Genomic DNA, 14,404 nt, shown 5'->3' with positions numbered 1-14,404 from the left:
CAAACCCCAATATGTCAGTTTATGAAGTGCGCACAAACACACACAGGGTTTCTCTCTCTGCTTCTGCCAAAGAACAGCGACTGACAGACGGACGGTCCTTTCCAAAAACCTGCTCCTTCATTTATTTGAAGGCGTCTGGATGCAGAAAAGACCGCTGACGTCTATTAGAGCTCTGTGTGGTGATTTTTATAGAGCGATCTTTGTTGTCTAACTGTAGAGGAGGCTGTAAACCTCCACGTGAGGCACAGAGGAGCACAAAAACATCCTCATTTATCACCAGACATGCACCTTATTTAGGCCCCGCTGAAGTTTATGGCACAATAAAGCAACCCACATGAGGAAAGAGTCAAGTGATCTGCTTCAGCTTCAATTCAATCACATCTGCATCTGGGTTTATACACCCTGAATGACATTTCAGACTGTAAAAAATGCTGTGTTGTCCCAACACAAATCGATTAAGTTAACTTCATAATTGTAACATATTTAAGTGAATTGAACATAAAACAATTAAGCTGTCCCCAAAGTAACCTTAATTGTGTTGATTCAACTCATTTTAAATAAGTACTTTGAACAATCAGCATTTTTGAGTGTGTTGAGTGAGTGAGTGAGTGAGTGAGTGAGTGAGTAAGTGAGTGAGTGAGTGAAAAGGTTTTTTCCCTTGTCAACGCAATTCTTAATGTATTTTTGGGATTCTGTCTGCATCATCATACAGTGGTGTGAAAAAGTGTTTGCCCCCTTAATGATTTCTCGTTTTTCTGCATGTTTGCCACATTTTATTGCTTCAGATCATCAAACAAATTTAAATATTAGTCAAAGATAACAGGAGTAAGCACATCATGTCGTTTTAAATGAAGATCCTTTATTATTCAGTGTTTAAATTAAATTAATTATAAAGTGCCCCCTTATATTTAATATTTATACTAAAATATTTAATTTATCTTATCTCCCTTATATCTTATATTTAACAAACAAAGAAGTATTTTTATTTAAATAAAAAAAATAATAAATAAATAACCAACCTGGGGTCTCATTTACAAATGTGGTGTACACACAAATCATGGTTGGAAATGTGCATTTACAACAGGGGTGTCCAAATTATGGCCCGCGGCCATATATATATATGTGTGATGTATGTAAAATTTGGCCTGGGACAATGTTTTTTTTGCATCTGGCCCTCGGCCCAAAAAGTTTGGACACCCCTGGTTTACAACTTCCCACTAGGGTTGGGTTGATAGACAATGCCATCGTCCATCGTCAATGGCTGACAGACATCAAGGTGCTGAGCCAGCATCACGATCCTTTGCCCCTCCCCCGTCGTAGCACCCCGTTTACACTAATCCAACTTAGTTTTAAAATGGCATTTTAGAACAAAAACGATCCACATCCACTCTGGCGTTTCATCAAGCATTTCTGAACAGCCCTCCGTCCACACTATACTGTTGAAAACACACATCACATGACCACACACACACTCTGTCATGCCCTCTAGCATTTGCGCACTTCTGAGCTTCAGGTAGTTAGCGGGTGCTTTGAGCACAAAACCCCAGAGAGCAGTACACGTCGGACAGTTTATTAAGGATGTACCACTGGATCACGACTCACTATAGTTGTTAAACATGATGTTTAATTAATCTTGTTTCTATCTAACGACTCTTCGTTTTTTTACTCTATCAGGTAACGTGTCATAGCGTCAGTACACTGCTTCAATCTTTCGCTTTCACGCTTGTACTTATTAATTTTAGCCAAAACCTCAGATACTGTTGCTTGGTTTCTGTTGGTTGTGCACTTTCTTTACCAACCAAATTCGTCGACTTCGTTGGCGACTAACCAAGTTAGATGGGTTTTAGTGACCATGAGAGTGATGCAGACTGAACATTTGATAAGAGCAGTGATGGAGACAGTTCAAGTAAGTTAGCTATGAGGCAGATAAGACAGGTGTAGTATAGTATATAGTATAATATATAAACATTGTTAGCTAGTAGCTACATTACTCTGATGCATCTGGATATACTAGACTAGTTATTTATTTGCTATAATATTTACTGGAGAAAATATTTATATTTACTGTATGTTGTATACATGATAATACAATATTATGATTGTTTTCAATAATATTCAGCAAAAAAAGAATGGAATAAATGAAAGCTGTTGGAATATCAGTTGTTGGAAAGTATGTATAAGGTGTCATCTAATAAGTTCTGTGTTAAAGCGTGTAAAAAATGGCTGTGATTTCAACAGTAAAAATGCTACAGTAAAAATCTGTAACCTGGTTAACAGTATGTTTCCTTAATATATACGGCGAATAACAGCAAATTGACTTTCCCAGACTTCCCTGCATAGCACATCACTTTCTATGCTTTTTTTCTTGACATTACTATGGACCTTTTTAGTTGTTTCCTTATCAGTTCTGTACATTAGAGATTTATGTTACATGTAATGTTGATAAACAATGTTTATTTCATGACTTTTATGCCTGTTACCTGGTGTTTAGTAGCTGTGTGAATGACACTGAGCACCTTCTATACACTGATACACTTTTCTGCTTGTGGGAAAAGTTGTTTGTGATGAGCTTTGATTTATTATATAACTTTCTCATCCCCTCCAGCATATGGCTGTGTTGACGTGTCTATGTGTGTAACAAAAGAAGTGTAGATGTTGATAATTCAAAATACAGACATATTACATCTATAAATTAATGAAATAAGGTTTGCAAAAAAAATATGTTTGCAAACCTACCTAAAGATACAACCAAAAATTAGAGCGATAATGTGGAGAATATTGCTCTTGTGTTGAGCCCAATGAGCCTTGCATCTAAAAATAGAGCAAGGGTGTTCCTTTAGTGATATTGCTTCGACTCATGCTGAAAATGGCGGACGTGAATCAACAAACTGAGGATATGATGACACGCCTGTCCATCAATATTGGTGGGCAGGGAGGCCGCTCTCCTACGTAAAGTTGCGGTCGGTTTGAAAACCGCTCCAATTGGTCCACCGTTTTTATAATGTTAAATTGAAAAAAAAAAGCACTGGGTGTGTTTATATCACCCCAATATGACAGTCTATACACCATACATGCACACATGTCTGTCCAAACAGCTTGAAAAGTAGATTTTTCACCATAGGTGCCCTTTAAGCCATTTTGAGAAAATAAAAACAATCAAATTTTTTTTTATAGATCTATCATAATGCGTGCAGTAGAGGGTTGAACGTTTACTTAATTTAACCACTTATAATCATCAAATAATTAACTATAATCATTCATTCATTCATTTTATTTTCAGCTTAGTCCCTTTATTAATTCGGGGTCGCCACAGTGGAATGAACCACCAACTTATCAAGCACATGTTTTACACAGCGGATGCCCTTCCAGCTGCAACCCATCACTGGGAAACACCCATACACTCGCATTCACACACATACACTACGGACAATTTTAGCTTACGCAATTCACCTGTACCACATGTCTTTGGACTTGTGGAGGAAACCGGAGCACGCAGAGGAAACCCACGTGAACACTGGGAGAAACTCCACACAGAAATGCCAACTGACCCAGCTGAGTATTAAACCAGCGACCTTCTTGCTGTGAGGTGACAGCACTACCTACTGCGCAACCGTGTCATCCTAACTATAATCAGTAGTAAATAAAATAAAGAAAGAAAGAAAGAAAGAAAGAAAGAAAGAATAAACTTTTAGAAAGGTTTCTATGCAAATTTTATAAATCAGACCAATGGCTAATAATAATGACAAATATTTAAGGCATTCTGTAGAATAAATGTGTTTGTTTAAATTCAGCCCTTAAAAACTGCTTGCAACCATCTACCTTCAAATAAATCCAATGAATCGTTATTTTCAGTGTACTAAACTGAATTCCAAGCAAAAGCCTTTGGGTCTGGGCTGATGCGGCATTAATGGAGGTCTGTTACGTGTGTGTTGTCCTCACTGTAAGTGCTCCTGTTCACTGAGGCATGTGTTTGTCTTTCTGCATCCATTTATATAAGTGACCCTGGAGCGTTCATGTTTCTGCCACACTGAACACACTGCTCAGGTGCCATACACGCACACGCACACGCACACACACGCACACACACACACACTCCTCTGATGACCTGACCATTAACCTGGTTTGTGATGTCACTTCATGTGGTGCTGCAGGCCTCTATAAAGAGCAGAGCACATCAAACACAACACACAGCGGGTCACAGAGAGAGAGGTCCACGGGGGTGAAGGGTCACATTCGGCACCTCTCTGAGAGATGCGGGACAACACACTTATAGAAGCAACAGATGAACGCCACAAACTAACAATAGCCTCGTCCTGACCAAACATCAGCTGCCTGACATTTACTGAAGAAAACCAGACTGACAAATCAATCAATCAATCAATCAATTAATCAATCAATCAATCAATCAATCAGTCTGTGGTACAAATCTATCTTTCTACCTATCCATCCATCTATCTATCTATCTATCTATCTATCTATCTATCTATCTATCTATCTATCTATCTATCTATCTATCTATCTATCTATCTATCTATCTATCTATCTATCTATCTATCTATTGTTGTATCTATCTATCTATCTATCATTGTATCTATCTATCTATCCATCCATCCATCCATCCATCCATCCATCCATCCATCCATCCATCTATCTATCTATCTATCTATCTATCTATCTATCTATCTATCTATCTATCTATCTATCTATCTATCTATCTATCTATCTATCTTCTATCCATCCATCCATCCATCCATCCATCCATCCATCCATCCATCTATCTATCTATCTATCTATCTATCTATCTATCTATCTATCTATCTATCTATCTATCTATCTATCTATCTATCTATCTATCTATCTATTTTCTATCCATCCATCCATCCATCCATCTATCTATCTATTTTCTATCAATCCATCAATCCATCCATCCATCCATCCATCCATCCATCCATCTATCTATCTATCTATCTATCTATCTATCTATCTATCTATCTATCTATCTATCTATCTATCTATCTATCTATCTATCTATCTATCTATCTATCTATCTATCTATCTATCTATCTATCTATCCATCCATCCATCCATCCATCCATCCATCCATCCATCCATCCATCCATCCATCCATCCATCTATCTATCTATTTTCTATCCATCCATCCATCCATCCATCCATCCTGTCTGTCTGTCTGTCTGTCTGTCTGTCTATCTATCTATCTATCTATCTATCTATCTATCTATCTATCTATCTATCTATCTATCTATCTATCTATCTATCTATCTATCTATCTATCTATCTATCTATCTATCTATCTACACAATACAAATAAAACAGATTTTAATATGAATTTCATCAACAAACACCCTTAATGTGTTTACACAGTAAGTTATACAGTAAGTACAGTAATAGAGTAAGTTATATCTTTAAATCTCTATATACTTCCCACCTACTTTATTTAGCCACAATGACTTCTAGGACTTCTAGAGCGATTACTGCACTCAAGTCTGCATTCGATGGATCCTCGATATCAGGAATGCATCTGGGTTCTGTCATGGGTCCTCTGTTCTTGCGGTCTTGAGTATTCCAACTGAACTTTAGCAATTGATAATGACGTTACATAAGAACACAAAATCACTTACGAATGCATATTGAGAAACAGCCACCGTCTCTGGCAGCCAGAAAAGACACAGAGCAGAGCACCTTCACGATAGCAGAGCTTCTCACACACACACACACACACCACACACACACCGGGGGAAACACATTAACATTTCACATGATGACACTAAGAGTCACTCTCAGTGGATCAATCCCACATTCGCTCAGAGGAGAAATAAAGAAAGAAAAGAGACGTACCATGTGATAGTTGACAATCTCCTGCAAACCCTCGCCACACTTTTCCAGACAATCCTGCAAAAACACAACAACAGGTCACCGTCATCACAATTCACAATTGCTTATTAGGAGTAGGACGAAAACAATCTGTGTGTGCAATATTTGCGACCAAGAGAATTGGTGTGTATTTAAAGGGGTAGTTCACCCAAAAATGAACATTCTGTCACCATTTATTCACCCTTGACTTGATCCAAACCAGTTTGACAAGAAGATATTTTGAGAAATGCTGGAAACCTGACTGGATGTGTCTGTATCCAGTGCCATTCAGAGACTTTACAGAGGCTCAAAAAAAAAAGGGGGGGGGGTTGTTATGACCTGAAGGGATGCCTGATCTGTCCTATGCACCAGGTGAGAGCCGCTGCCATTGGAATAGTCTGCGATCCATGGGGTGTTAAATATTGTACCAAATAGCTGAGGACTGGGGAAAGGGGGTGAAATTCCAGGAGTTTTCTGGGAGAAAGGACAAAACGGGAATGTTGGCAGGTATGGGTGACACCTTTTTAAAAGGTACACATTTGCACTTAAAGGGTTCATTTTGGTACCTCAAAAGTATATATTAGTACCTAAATATTTTAGGAGGAACACTTTTGTACTATTAAGGTACTAATTTGTACCCTTGAGGTATTAATTTGGAATTTTTAGGTACAAATTTGTATCTTTTGAAAAGGTAACACCCGAGTGACAGCTCGTGTACCTTTATTTCTGAGAATGTATTTGTTTTTCCTAACATGGAGGTCAATGGTTACAGGTTTTCAGCTTTCTTCAAAAACAAACCCTTCCAGTGTTCAACAAAAGAAAGACATAAAGGTTTGAAAGGGTGAGTAAATAGTGAGTGCATTTTCATTTTCGTGTGAACTATCCCTTTAAATCATATTCGTTGTTGTTTGTTCAGCACTCATGCATTACAATCCAGGTGAGCAAATGCAGAAAACATTAATATTAAAAAGCCTAAAGGAGGGCGGCATGGTGGCTCAGTGGGTAGCACTGTCGCCTCACAGCCAGAAGGTCGCTGGTTCGAGTCCCGGTTAGACCAGTTGGCATTTCTGTGTGAAGTTTGCATGTTCTCCCCGTGTTGGCGTGGGTTTCCTCCAGGTGCTCCGGTTTCACATACAGTCCAATCACATACGCTATAGGTGAATTGGGTGAACAAAATGAAACATTAGCCACTGTGCAAAACATAAGCCGGAATAGTTGGTGGTTTATTCCACTGTGGTAACCCCTGATAAATAAGGGACTAAGCTGAAGAAAAATGAATGAATGAATGAATGAATGAAGCCTAAAGGATTATCAGTAGTACCATTAAAATTGTTGTTGAAACCATATTATTATTTAGAAATAATACTAAATTTAAAAGTATTGTTCTTTTCAATCCAGTTCAATCAAGTTCTTATTATAATCAAATTAATCAAGTTCTAATCCTCTTTAAATTAACTTACTTTCAAAAGGTGATTAAGTCTTTAAATCACAACATTGCCGGCAGCTAGCTCTCTGCAACTCTGACATGGTCGCCTGCTGAAGCTAAGCAGGGCTGTGCCTGGATGGGAGACCACATGGGAAAGCTAGGTTTCTGCCGGAACCTGTTAGTGGGGCCAGCAGGGGGCACTCAACCTGCAGTCTGTTTGGGTCCTAACGCCCCAGTATAGTGAAGGGGACTCTATACTATACTTTATTTTTCTGAGGTCCTGACTCTCTGTGGTCGTGAAAAATCCCAGGATGTCCTAGCGGTTTAACCCCGGCATCCTGGCCAAATTTGTCCACTGGCCTTCGTCCATCATGGCCTCCTAACCATCCCCGTATCATACTAATCTCCTGTCACCAATCAGCTGGTGTGTGGTGTGCGGTCTGGCGCAGTATGGCTGCAGTCATGTCATCCGGGTGGATGCTACACAATGGTGGTGGATGAGGAGATTCCACCCAATTGTGTAAAGCGCTTTGAGAGTCTAAAAAAGTGCTATATAAATGTATAAATGTAAAATGTTTACATCAAAACTATAAACTATAATCCCAGTTTATAGTTTAATATCCACACAACACATGCATATAACATAAAATAAACATTTAAACTAATTGTAACATTTACTAATCCATCATTAAACATACAAATATCTAATAAATAATACATAATTTATTAGCCTAAAGATATCAACTTAATTTTGTTATTGTCGGTTGATATCCCCACCAATATATCATGCATCTAAACCTAATATTCTCACTGATTAACATTCACTGTCTGTCTAACATGGAAAATGAGTCCTGCTGAGTGAGCAACAGCTTGTGTCCAAATGGAAATGTAATTGTGGGTCTGACTCTGTGGAAAATGCAAATAGCAGCAGGTTTTAATAAGATGCTCAACATTAGTCAGCTTGGGTACAAGGGGGAAAAGAAGCCAAAAAGACTCTTAATAGCATTTTCAGATGGCGGCATTGAGTCTAACTCTATTGGCACTACTGACAGAGAGAAAGACGAGAGTTCGGGAACCCGGCCTGCTTCTTTTGACTAAATCCATGTCTAATCAGGGTTAGAGTGTCTGAGACGCTGCAAACAGCAGCCTGACGCCCTCAGACTGCCAGTAAAGAGCTCACAATTAGAAGCAGACGTGTGTTGTGGAGGCTGGAGAAATGAGAAGAAACACATTACAATTGAATGATTTATGGTGGAGTTTTGTTAACTGTTGCTGAACGCCGGTGTTTATCTACAGCACAATGCTGAAGGAATATGATGAAAAAGGAATACTGAAGAAACTGATATTTCTTGTGTTTGTATAAGAGGATTCTTGAATTGGTCAAAAAGACTCTTTGAACATCAAAGTCAAAAAAATTTAATGAAATTAAAATTAATAAAATTAAACTGAACAAAAATGAAAATTAAATTAAATTAAATTAAATTGAACTAAATAAAAATTAATGAAATTAAACTGAACTAATAAATGCAATTAAATTAAATTAAACTAAATAAAATCAAATCAAAAAATAATAAATTAAACTAAACTAAACAAAAAAATATGAAAATTACATTAAATTAAATTAAATAAAAAATAATTTAATTAAACTAAACTAAACTAAAAAATATAAAATAAATTAAATTAAATAAAACATAATAAAATTTAACTAAACTAAACTTACTAAAAATATAATTAAACTAAATTAAATTTAATTCAAACTAATAAAATTAAAATAAAATAAAATAAAATAATAAAAAATTTTATTAAATGAAACTAAAATAAATAAAATAAAAATTAATCAAATTAAACTAAACTAAATCAAAAAACATAAAATAAAATTAAAACTTATAAAATTAAACAAATTTTTTTTTAAATTAAATTAAACTAAATAAAACTAAGTGTAATTAAATTAAACTAAACTAAAATAAAATAAAAATTAATAAAATTAAACTAAAATAAAAAATAAATAAATAAAACAAAATAAAATAAAATAAGAAAAAATAAAAATAAACAAAATAAATACATAAAATAAATAAAATAACTAGTAAACTAGTAATTATAATAATTTTATAATAAAAAAACATACAACACAAATAATACACTTAAAATTTTAAATGAATTATTTGTTTATTTAAATTTAATTTGTTTGAATTTAAATAGGATAATTCTTAATAAAAAAAGCTATAAATGTGTATTTAAAAATATTAAATAAAATATTAAAAATAAACCAAAACAACAATCATAAATCTACAACCAAACAAGAAAATAATAATAATAATAATAATAATAATAATAATAATAATAATATTGATAATAATAATAATAATAATAATAATAATAATAATAATAATAATATTGATAATAATAATAATAATAATAATAATAATAATAATAATAATATTGATAATAATAATAATAATAATAATAATAATAATAATAATAATAATAATATTGATAATAATAATAATAATAATAATAATAATAATATTGATAATAATAATAATAATAATAATAATAATAATAATAATATTGATAATAATAATAATAATAAGAATAATAATAAGAATAATAATAATAATAATAATAATAATAATAATATTGATAATAATAATAATAATAATAATAATAATAATAATAATAATAGCTGAATTGTATACAAAACAAATAGATAATTTTATGGTTTCGAAAATTAAAGTTATTTTATAATAGTATAGCATGACCCAATTATGAACAAGACTTGTACATTCATAGATCTTGTATTAATCATATATTTACATATACTAATGCATTATTAACATCCAATTTCATGCTTATTAACATCAGTTAATGCATTTACTAACATGAACAAATAATGAACAATGCATTTATTACAGTTTATGTTCATGTTTCGTTATTGTTAGTTAATGATCCCATTACCATTGTTTATAGTTAGTTCATGTTCACTGGGCATTAACTAATACTTACTGTAACGCAAGTGTTGAATATTCTGAATATTCTATTATGCAAACACCACTATTTTTGGACAGTATTTTTGTTTCTGAAAAGGTTAAAAAAGAATGACTAATAATAATAATAATAATAATAATAATAATAATAATAATAATAATAATAATAATAATAATGATGATGATGATGATGATGATGATGATGATGATTTATTATTATTATTATTATTATTATTATTATTATTATTATTATTATTAATAGAATCATCATGATCCACATTCCTTACATTTCCACTCCTCCGGTTGTGATCAGAATTGATAAGCAGACCAAACACACAGAAAAGTGAAATAAGAAATATTACCGATATCATCTGGTCCTTCTTGCAGTGCTGGGACAGGTCACGGATGCCGTTGATAAAGAGCTTGTTGGCAGTGACATACGCTTTCCCAGCTTCAATCATCCCACCACAAAGCTTCACCAGCTATTCATCAAATGCACAGAGAGACAGAAAAAAGGAGGAGAACATTAGACACAATGATACAGGCAGCAGAAACATAAAGCTGTTTACTGATTTGTTCAGTGAACGATTCTTAAAGTTACATTATTACAACAGTAGGTGGCGACTAGGAGTGCTGTCGTGTTATTTTTTATTATTTTTTCTACTTTATTAATGCCACAATAAGAAGAGGTATCACGTTAGCCGAGAGAGGAAAAATATATTTAAAAATTAAATATAATTTGAAGTCATTTATAAAATGGGAAAAGTTTGGTTTACATCAGGGATGCCCAAACTTTTTCTTATTAAGGGCCAAAAACCTAACTTGATTGACAGTGGTGGGCCGGAGTTAAATAAACCAAACTATTACATTAAAGTTGCCATGATAAGTTCCTAATTTATGAATATTTAAAAATATATTTAAAAAATACTTTAATCGTATTAATAATTATGTATATTTACATTTTATAATGAACTTCGTATAATAAAAACAAACAATCCCATTTATAACACAATGGTGTTCATGGGAATGGGTATGAGAATGAGAAAGGGGTTCATTGTGGAGTACATTGAATACACTTGTACTCATTCCATATAAAACTAATAGTCCTCATTTCATTACTTGAGTCATTACATACAAAAATGTTGAACTAGTTTTCTAAATCTGTCAAGCAAGTTTTATAAATATTTAACTTTTCTTTTTTCCTGAAAATGTCTTCTAAATTGAACAATTTCATGAATGATTTACAGACCTGTGTATGTTGTAGGTTCAGTTCCAATATGTACTGCAATATTGTTTGGAGTTGTGCACAGCTCTACCCAAAGGAGGTTTATGTTTGTTGTGAATAAGGGTGTATTTATTCTTTTGCACAATGCTGTGTATAAATTACAATTGGAGAGAGCATATGCAGTAAAAATGTGAAAAATACATATTCAGTGTCTTGTACTCAGATACCTCACTAAATGCAGTGATGTCTAACTTTACTGTAGTTTTCAAACGGCTGTGCAAACAGTATATAGTGCTGTCTTGAGCATTTTCAGGTGTCACCAAAATCTGACTGGAAAACATTTACAGAGTAAACTGTCCTAATAAAAACAGGACAAAGCCATTTGACTATCTTGTTCATAAAGTATAGTGTCAGGACTTTTCATCTTGATGACATTGACACTTTCATTGACATCAATACTTGCTTTAGAGGAATGAGCTGTCAATTTTGAGCAAGTGACACACTTTTGCAGGTTATTACTTGTTTTTGAGAAATGCATGAACTGTTGTGCAAATGTAAATAGTGTTGTGAGAAATGCACCAAAGCCACTGAGAACAACTGTAATAGCATGGCATGCCAACAAAAGCAATACAATCTTTATTTAAAGTTACTTTCAAAAGGTGATTAACTCTAGTTTAATCGCTACATCAGTGTTTACACAACACTATAAACTATAATCCCAGCACTTTAATAACCACAACACACATAAGCACTAAGATGACTTTAACCAAAGATATTTCCAGATAATCCCCCCACACAGATTAGATTATTTGATAGATAGATTGATAGACAGAGAGATAGATGGATAGATGGATAGATAGATAGATAGATAGATAGATAGATAGATAGATAGATAGATAGATAGATAGATAGATAGATAGATAGATAGATAGATAGATAGATAGATAGATAGATAGATAGATGGATAGATGGATAGATGGATAGATGGATGGATGGATAGATGGATGGATGGATGGATGGATGGATGGATGGATAGATGGATAGATAGATAGATAGATAGATAAATAGATAGATAGATAGATAGATAGATAGATAGATAGATAGATAGATAGATAGATAGATAGATAGACAGATGGATAGATGGATAGATAGATAGATAGATAGATAGATAGATAGATAGATAGATAGATAGATAGATAGATAGATAGATAGATAGATAGATAGATAGATAGATAGATAGATAGATAGATAGATAGACAGAGAGATAGATAGATAGATAGATAGATAGATAGATAGATAGATAGATAGATAGATAGATAGATAGATAGATAGATAGATAGATAGATAGATAGATAGATAGATAGAGACAGAGAGATAGATGGATAGATAGATAGATAGATAGATAGATAGATAGATAGATAGATAGATAGATAGATAGATAGATAGATAGATAGATAGATAGATAGATAGATAGATAGATAGATAGATAGATAGATAGATATTAAAACGACTATTTAATTAGTGAGTCATTGAATGAAATTTCATTTGTTTCATTAATAGATAAATCAGCATCCAAATCAGTGACTCGCTCACAGACTTTTTTGATTCAACTCAAATACTTCAGTAATTTCATTCAACAATAAATCCACATTTTAAGCAAATCTCTTACATGATTCATTGACTCGCTCGTAAGGAATTCATTTGAATTCCTCTTAAGCATTAAGCTGACTTAACACACACACATATTTTATATATAGTGCATCACTGATTCATTGAATGACTCGACTCACTAAAAATTCACTTGTTTTATTACTGGATTTATCAGGATTCTTGAATGAATCAGTTCATTTATAAATCAGTGACTCACTCAAAGACTTTTTTGAATCAGCTCAAACACCTCACTTCTTTCATTAAAGAATAAATCCACATTTTAACCAAATCTCTTACATGATTCATTGACTCACTCGTAAGAAATTCACTATTATTTCACATAATCATTACGCTGACTTAACTCACACACATATGTAGAAATGACTATTTATTTAGTGCGTCATTGATTCACTGAATGAATCGACTCACTAAAAATTCACTTGTTTCATTACTGCATATATCAGCATTTTTGAATGAATCAGTTTATTTATAAATCAGTGACTCACTCAAATACTTTTTTGAATCAACTCAAACACTTCACTTCTTTCATTAAAGAATAAATCCACATTTTAACCAAATCTCTTACAATGATTCATTGACTCACTAGAATTCCTCTTGAGCATTAAGCGGACTTAACACACACACGCACATATGTAAAAATGACTATATTTAGTGTGTCATTGATTCACTGAATGACTCGACTCACTAAATGTTCAATTGTTTCATTACTGGATGAATCAGCATTTTTTAATAAATCAAGTTTTTAACAAATCAATGATTCACTCGCAGACTTTTTTGATTCAACTTAAATTATGTAAGAGCGAATCTACATGATTCATTGACTCGCTCCTATGAAATTCACTAGAATTCCACATAAGCATTAAGCTGACTTAACACACAAACACATATAAAATCACTATATACAGTATTTAGTGCACACACACACAGACACACATATATACATATAAAATGACTATATATTTAGTGCGTCACTGATTCACTGAATGAAGCGACTCACTAAATGTTCAATTGTTTCATTACTGGATGAATCTGCATTTTAGAATGAATTGGTTTATTTACAAATCAATGATTCACTCTCAGACTTCAACTTAATCTCTTACACAATTCATCGACTCACTCATAAGAAATTCACTACATTTCGACATAAGCATTAAACTGACTTAACACACACAAACACACACACAGCAGGTGTGGTTTCATCTGGCCAGTAATTCTCCTCACTAATGT

The 14,404-nt window shown here is 33.3% G+C and overlaps 1 protein-coding gene across 3 annotated transcripts in view; it reads right to left on the bottom strand.

Annotated features, from left to right (window-relative positions):
* acap3a (ArfGAP with coiled-coil, ankyrin repeat and PH domains 3a) overlaps positions 1 to 14,404 on the bottom strand; it is a 159,935-nt gene that overhangs the window by 64,734 nt on the left and 80,797 nt on the right. For all 3 annotated transcript variants that reach the window (XM_056448885.1, XM_056448886.1, XM_056448887.1), the window contains 2 exons: positions 10,644 to 10,763; positions 5,857 to 5,910 (listed from right to left, as the gene is read on the bottom strand). In XM_056448885.1, coding sequence (XP_056304860.1) covers positions 5,857 to 5,910; positions 10,644 to 10,763 — 174 coding nt within the window. The remainder of the gene's footprint in view (positions 1 to 5,856; positions 5,911 to 10,643; positions 10,764 to 14,404) is intronic.

Source organism: Danio aesculapii, chromosome 23, assembly GCF_903798145.1.
Source record: "Danio aesculapii chromosome 23, fDanAes4.1, whole genome shotgun sequence".
NCBI lineage: Eukaryota > Metazoa > Chordata > Actinopteri > Cypriniformes > Danionidae > Danio > Danio aesculapii.
This window is presented reverse-complemented; position numbering and strand designations above follow the sequence as displayed.